This window comes from Sturnira hondurensis, unplaced genomic scaffold (genome assembly GCF_014824575.4).
Source record: "Sturnira hondurensis isolate 20B ecotype Veracruz unplaced genomic scaffold, ASM1482457v3 Scaffold0002597, whole genome shotgun sequence".
NCBI classification, from domain to species: domain Eukaryota; kingdom Metazoa; phylum Chordata; class Mammalia; order Chiroptera; family Phyllostomidae; genus Sturnira; species Sturnira hondurensis.
The window spans coordinates 943,303-949,853 of NW_028075228.1; the positions used below are offsets into that span (position 1 = coordinate 943,303).

At 59.8% G+C, this 6,551-nt stretch overlaps 1 protein-coding gene across 3 annotated transcripts; it reads left to right on the plus strand.

The window, feature by feature from the left end:
* Positions 1-1,272: 1,272 nt before the first annotated feature.
* Positions 1,273-6,462, plus strand: SLC22A31 (solute carrier family 22 member 31). 3 transcript variants are annotated; one of them, XM_037040161.1, is made up of 9 exons: positions 1,273-1,726; positions 3,267-3,370; positions 3,467-3,621; positions 3,924-4,092; positions 4,297-4,442; positions 4,539-4,647; positions 4,764-4,978; positions 5,365-5,476; positions 6,135-6,462. In XM_037040161.1, the coding sequence occupies exons 1-9, from the start codon at positions 1,349-1,351 to the stop codon at positions 6,280-6,282; spliced, it is 1,536 nt and encodes a 511-aa protein (XP_036896056.1). In that variant the 5' UTR covers positions 1,273-1,348; the 3' UTR covers positions 6,283-6,462. The 3 variants fall into 3 exon arrangements, with proteins under 3 accessions (XP_036896056.1, XP_036896055.1, XP_036896057.1); XM_037040160.1 differs by having other exon boundaries at positions 5,976-6,460; XM_037040162.1 differs by lacking the exons at positions 3,267-3,370; positions 3,467-3,621 and having other exon boundaries at positions 1,513-1,726; positions 5,976-6,456.
* Positions 6,463-6,551: the final 89 nt, after the last annotated feature.

Consider the following 6,551-nt stretch of genomic DNA (forward strand, 5'->3'; position numbering starts at 1 on the left):
GAATGAAGTCCTGATAGATACTACAATGTAAGTGACCCCTGAAAACATTCTAAGTGAAAGCAGCCAGACGAGAAAGGCCACATATTGGTTGGAGGAGTGGGGAGTTGGAGGAGGAGAAATAGGTGCTGATTACTTAATGGGTATCAGGTTTTGTTTTGTGGTGACAGTATTTTGGAACTTAATAAAGGTGGTGGTAGCATAAAATGGTTTTATATTATGTGTATTTCACGTCAATAAAATAGTTTGAAAGAGCCAATAATATCCTTAGAAGGAAAAAACGTGCCAATTAGAAAATACAATGCAAATCCACAATCCCTTCACAAAGCAACAGAAAGCAAACTAGTTAGGAAAATTGAAACATAATCTATAGGACGTACTGTAATTTCCCTCACTGCAAAAAAATAGAAGTTAAAAACAAACGCGACCTACTGTGTTCCTGGGTGGAAGCCTCCACTAGGGTGACGGTGTCTTAATCCATAAACGCAACGCCATTTCGAGCCAAGTTCACAAAAGGACTCAGAACTGGACAGAGTAACTGAAGCTCGTTTTGCAAAATAATTACGATAATCCTCAACTTTCTGAGCACGCAGAGCACCAAGAAGTATCTTTTCTCACGGGATACCACACTCTGCCGGGGCTGCAGCAACGGTGGCCACGCAGACAGGCGGCGGAGGCTAGACAAGGGAGCAGGACGGTCCGAGCTGCTTTCTCCCACGGCTGCAGAGCGGCGTCACGCCGCCGGGAGGCAGTGGCAGCCCGTGCTCCGTAGGCCTGACCCGAGGCTGGCGAGGGGTCGAGTGCGCTTCTGGCCTGGGAGCCTCAGCCGCCCAACAGCCCTCGGGCTCTCAGACCGACCCCGGGACCTCAAGGCCCTGGAGCCGCTTGCGAGAGCGTCTGCCCAGAGGCCGCGAGCACACGCCTGGCCCCGCCGTCCGCCCGGCCCGGACGCCAAGGGGACTACACACTCCGAAGGGCTCCTCGATCAATCCCCGGGCGAGGACGCCCCGCGCGGCCCGCAACTCAGCAGTCACGCCTCTGTAGTCTCCGAGGCTGGGAGGCACCCAGGGCCGTACGCACTCAGGTTCTCACCTGCCCAGCCCACGTGGGCCCCTCTCCTGGCTCCGCCCTCTGGCCTTATACTCTTCAGCCCCGCCCCGGTCTCGGCTTCTTTCGGGCTTTGCACCAAGGATCTGCTCCGCGTTCTAGAGCCCGTCCCCAATAGCCCCGCCCCCAGGCTCCGCTCCCTCTAAGCCCACCTGGCGACCCCGCCCATTAGGTTCCGTTTGCCACGACTCTTCGCCCGGCAGCTTCCGCCGCCTCAAGTTTTCCCTAGGCGCAGAAGCTGCGGATGGAGCCGGAGGTGCGGGTGTTACGTGCGGCGGGAGGCTTCGGCCGGGCTCGGCGTCTGCTGGCCGCCGCTTCGTGGCTGCCGTGCGTGGTGCTGGGGCTGGCTCTGGGTTCGGAGCCGCTGCTCACCATGCTGCCCGGGCACCACTGCCGGCCGGACCCGTCGCTGCTGCCCCCAGCGCTGCGCGCCCTGAGTGGGTCAGCGCTACTCGACGCCAGCGTGCCACGCCTGGGCCCCGCGCGCGCCCGGAGTCCATGTCTGCTACTGCGCTACTCCGAGCCCACGCCCCGTGCCCCCCCGAACGGCACGCGATCCTGCACACGAGGCTGGCACTACGCGCTGCCCGCGGCAGGCCTGCTGCGCAGCCCGGTCACGGAGGTGCGGGAGGACAGCCTGGGGTCTTCTGCAGGCTGCCCCCGCCTCTCTCCCCTTCTTTGTACCCTGCCTTGTTCTGTACCCCCATCACTCTATCCCCTTGCTCCTCTTCCCCATTTCTCTGTTCCCCTTCCTCTGGGTCCCTCTTTCCTCCCTCTCTTCTGTTCCCTCTCCTTTCTTCCCCTTCTTCCATCTACCTTCCTCTGTCCCTCCCCCTCTGTTCCCCTCCTTTCTCCCCCTTTTCTCTGTCTCCCTTTTCTCTGTCTTCCCTCCTCCACCCTCTTGCCCTTCTGCCCTTCTGCCCTTGCTCTACTGAGGCTCTCTGATGGTACAGGTGATGCTCAGGTTAGCAGGTTGCCTGGCCTAATGGCAGAGTATGAGGGCCAAGGGCTGCCAAGGTGGGCAGGCAGCCTGGGGAAGGAGGAGGAGTTAAGCTGCAGGTATGACCAGCCAGGTAAGCAAGCACCAGTTCACTTCAGTGCCTCGAACATTTTGAGCCACCTTGTAGCTTTGGGCTATGTTGAGACTGGTTTCCGAAACAGAAACCTTGGAATCAAGGGAGCAATATAGTCAGTTCAGTTCGCAAAAGGCAGGACTTCCCACCTGTGAGGTGTGTGCAGATTGGACTATAGGCAGGGGCATCCAAGGGAACAACTCAGGGGTCTGGGTGGGAAGAAATAGGGAGGGGGGAACTGGTACCTTCTGTCAGATCCTCAGCCCCACAGCTGCACCCTCCCCCTGCCCCGCTACTCCAATCCCCCTCCTCCCCTCCCCCAGGGAGGATGCCCCAGTGTGGAAACTGGAGCAAGGTTTCACATCCCTGCCAGGCCCGCCTGAGGCCCTCTAACCGGCAGAGCTTCTCTTCTCCCACCTGTTCTGTTCCACTGCATACCTTCCCTCCTGCTGGTGTGCCAATCAATCTGCCCCATCAGCTTTCACAAGTGGTTGGATTTTAAAATAAAAGCTCTGACACAGTGTGACCCTATCCAGGATGTTAACCTTGTAAAAAAGGCACAAGACCTTGGAAGGCGAGGTGGGGAGGTTTGGCAAAACTGAGGTCAAGGGCCCTTGACCAGGTGAGCACAGCCCTGCAGCCTGTCCCCGGAGTTGCTCTTGAAGTGAGCAGGGCAGGGGAGAAGTGAGGGCTAGGTCCTGGGGACCCTGGGAACAGCAGGCAGAAAGTGCTGTGCCCAGCCAAGATCCAGGCTCTAAGGGAGAGTGAGGGCTGGAGAAGGGTGGGTGAAACTCCATCCAGAGAAAACAAACCAAATTTGGGCTCCATGTGGGTACTCTGGGGATCCCAGGTCATCACTTCCTGGGGGCTCAGACCAGTAATTGTTTCGATTCCATGTGAAGCCCACCAGAATCAGGAGACCACATAGTGTGACTTTGAGCAGATCCCTTGCCCTCTCTGTACCTCAGTTTCCCCTTCTATCCAGGAAGAAATAGGAGCAGGATGTCTAAGGCTCCCTTCCAGCCTGACAATCTGGGGACTCCAGCAAGGTGGGGGGACTGGCTGACAGGTGATGGGTGTCCCCTGCAGTGGAACCTCGTGTGTGAAGACGGCTGGAAGGTGCCACTGGAACAGATGAGCCACCTCCTGGGCTGGCTGTTGGGCTGTGTCATTCTGGGCATGGGCTGTGACTGGTGAGGTGCTGCCCCTCCCCTAAAGCCCCTCAGGGTCCCGCTAAGCCCCTGAGCTGTCCTGACCTGCATCCATGTGTGTCCCCCACTGCTCACCAGGTTTGGCCGTCGGGTTGTGTTTTTGGCCTCCCTGGTGCTGGCCACAGGCCTGGGGGCTGGTGAGGCGCTGGCTGCCAGCTTTCCTGCCCTGCTGGCCCTGCGGCTGCTTCACGGGGGGGCTTTGGCAGGGGCCTCTCTAGCTCTCTACGTGGCTCGTGAGTACCATGGGGGACTGGAAAGGGGCACCCACTCAGGCTAGGCCTCTGACTCCGCTGGAGGGGGGGCAGTGGCATGGGAGGACTCTCTGTACTCATGTTGAGGGCTCTTCTCAAGAAGGTGGGTGGGCACTGTTTGCTTTGTGAGCTCCGCTGTTTGCAGGCAGGCTCAGGTGCTGGAGTGAGCAGCAAATTGGCCTCAGATGTCCAGCTCCTGGGCAGGTCAGCAGTTGGTCTCCACAGCCCCAGGCCGAGCAGCCCTCTCTGGGGGACTTGGCCTCAGGCCCTCTGTGTCTGCCCAGGCCTGGAGCTGTGTGACCCCCCGCACCGCCTGGTGTTTTCCATGGGGGCCAGCCTCTTTTCAGTGGTGGGCACTCTGCTGTTGCCCGGCCTGGCCCTGCTCGCCCAGGACTGGCGCCTTCTGCAGGGGCTGAGTGCCCTAGCAACAGGACTGCTGCTGCTCTTTTGGGGGTAAGTGTGGCGGGAGATGGGTCAGTGGCCTCTGTGGAGGCCAAATGTTTCACTTCCCTCAGCACCTCCGTGCAGCACCAGGCGCATGGGCATAGGACAGGGACATAGAAAGCCACTTGATGTCCTGACCCAGGGTCTAGGGAGAAAAGGCCCCTGTCATCGCTGTGGGAAGGACCTGAAGGCATCCTCAGCTCACCCCTGTAGGTTCCCAGCCCTGTTCCCTGAGTCTCCCTGCTGGCTGCTGGCCACGGGGCAGCTGGGCCAGGCCAGGAAGATCTTGTGGCACTTTGCTGAAGCCAGTGGCGTGGATCCTGAGAACAGCCCCGAAGAGGAGAGCTCCCTGGTTATGGGTAATGCACCAGCCAAGAGAAGGGAGGTGTGGGTGCTGGAGGAGGAGAGGTGTCAGCCCCACATACACACTCCCTCGTGTTCTCTCATATCTGTAGAGCTGGACGTGCTGTCTGCAGGGAGCCCCCGGCACCAGCACCACTGGGTCCTGGAGCTCTGGCACACACGCATCACCTGGAGGAACGGGCTCATCCTGGGCTTCAGTTCGTGAGGAATGGAGGGTGTGGGTGGGCTAAGAGAGGGATTCGTGCCTCACCCTCTGTTAGCGTTGTCACCATAGTCCCCAGCTCTGGCTGAATCTATAACTTTGCTCTCCCTCCCAGGTTGGTCGGTGGGGGCATCAGAGCCAGCTTCCTCCAAAGACTGACCCCTCCTGAGTCGGCCTTCTATGGGCCCTACTTCCTAGGGGCTGGCCTCGAAGTGGCAGCCACTGTCTTCCTGCTCCTGACAGTGGATCGCTGGGGGCGCCGCCTGGTCCTGCTGCTGAGCACCTTGGTCGTGGGCCTGGCATCCCTGCTGCTTCTCTCAGGGGCCCAGTGTGAGTGTGGGGCCCTGCAGGCATCATACAGGGTCATCCTGTTTGGCCGAGGCCGGCCCCAGCCCCGTCCTGAGGTTGTAAGAGAGAAGCATGGTTTGTTGGGACCAGGCAGCTGTGCCTTTACCTTGTCCATCTTCTCACTGTGCACTCAGGGAAGCCAGGGCCCAAAGAGTGAAGGGGCTACGAGGATCTACATGCAGAGGCTAACCAAAAGGGTCTGGTCTGGGCCGGGGCAGCCAGGACGCCTGACGCCAAACCCAGACAGAGTACAGGTGCAGGGGCAAAAGGCTGGGGCCGGCAGGCCTGGCAGGACCCCACGATATCCCCGAGGGGAGGCCCTGAGCAGCTAGGTGTGGGTGGTGAGGGATCCCTCTCTTTGTCTCCAGACCTGCCGGGCTGGACCCTGCTGTCCCTCTCTGTTCTGGGGCTCCTGGCCTCCCGGACTGTGTCCATTCTAAGCAGCCTTTTCGGGGCTGAGATCTTCCCCACAGTGATCAGGTGAGTTTCTGGCTGCCCAGCCTCGTGGCAGGGCACAGGGCTTGCCAGCCCAGCCCCAGAGCCCTCTTGGAATCAGACAACCCCACACCCTTCCCTCCCCAGCTCATACCCAAGACTTCTCCATTCCTTCACGACCAGAGTTCAGATTCTTTTCCTGGGGGACACTGGTATAGAAAGGTCTGGACAACAGCTCAGTGATGAAGGGGCAGAAGTTGAGACAGCCCCCAGAGAGCATAGAGTTTCAGGGAAAATTTTGTTTTCCAATTTTCTAATGAGAAGATCAAAACTTGTTCCAGGGCAGGGAGGATCAGCTTTTTCACAAAATTGTTTTCAGTTTTGTTTTCCTGGAGCCCCAACACCTCTGGCTTTGCTGGGGGCCAGCCCCTCCCTGGCATTGGACCTGCCTGGGAGCACAGTACCACGTGCCCTGTTCACATGTCCATCTGTCTGAGAGGGTGGCCACCCGCCCAGGCTGCCCACACTGCACCCTCTCCTGCAGGGGGTCGGGGCTGGGCCTCGTGCTGGCCGCCGAGTTCCTGGGCCAGGCGGCTGCCCCCCTCGCTGACATGCAAGGCCGGCGGGGCTTCTTCCTGCAACACGTGGTTTTCACCTCTTTTGCCATCCTCGCCCTGTTGTGTGTCCTGCTGTTGCCTGAGAGCCGTGGCCGCGGGCTGCCCCAGTCACTGGAGGACTCGGACCGCCTGCGCCGATCACCACTCCTTCGGGGCCGCCTCTGCCAGGACCACCTGCCCCTGCTGCCGCCTTCCTACTGCCAGGCCCAGACACGGCTGTTTCAGGATGGGTGACTCTGGCTGGACAGACACTCCCCTCAGATGGCCACATGTCAGTGTGGGCAGAAGGGTCTCAGGGAGGAGCTGTGGGGTCAGCATAAAGGGGGAGTCCCCTGCTGGGCCCCTTGTTCCTGGGGGCCCTGACCCCCCACCATGTGTGAAGAATAAAGGCATCTACGGAACTGGACATCCTCCATGGTTCTTCCCTAAGACCTCATCCTGGGGCTGGAGGGGGCTCCCCACTCCAGGCTCCCCCAGGCCAGGGTGCTTGCAGCCCCTCCTAC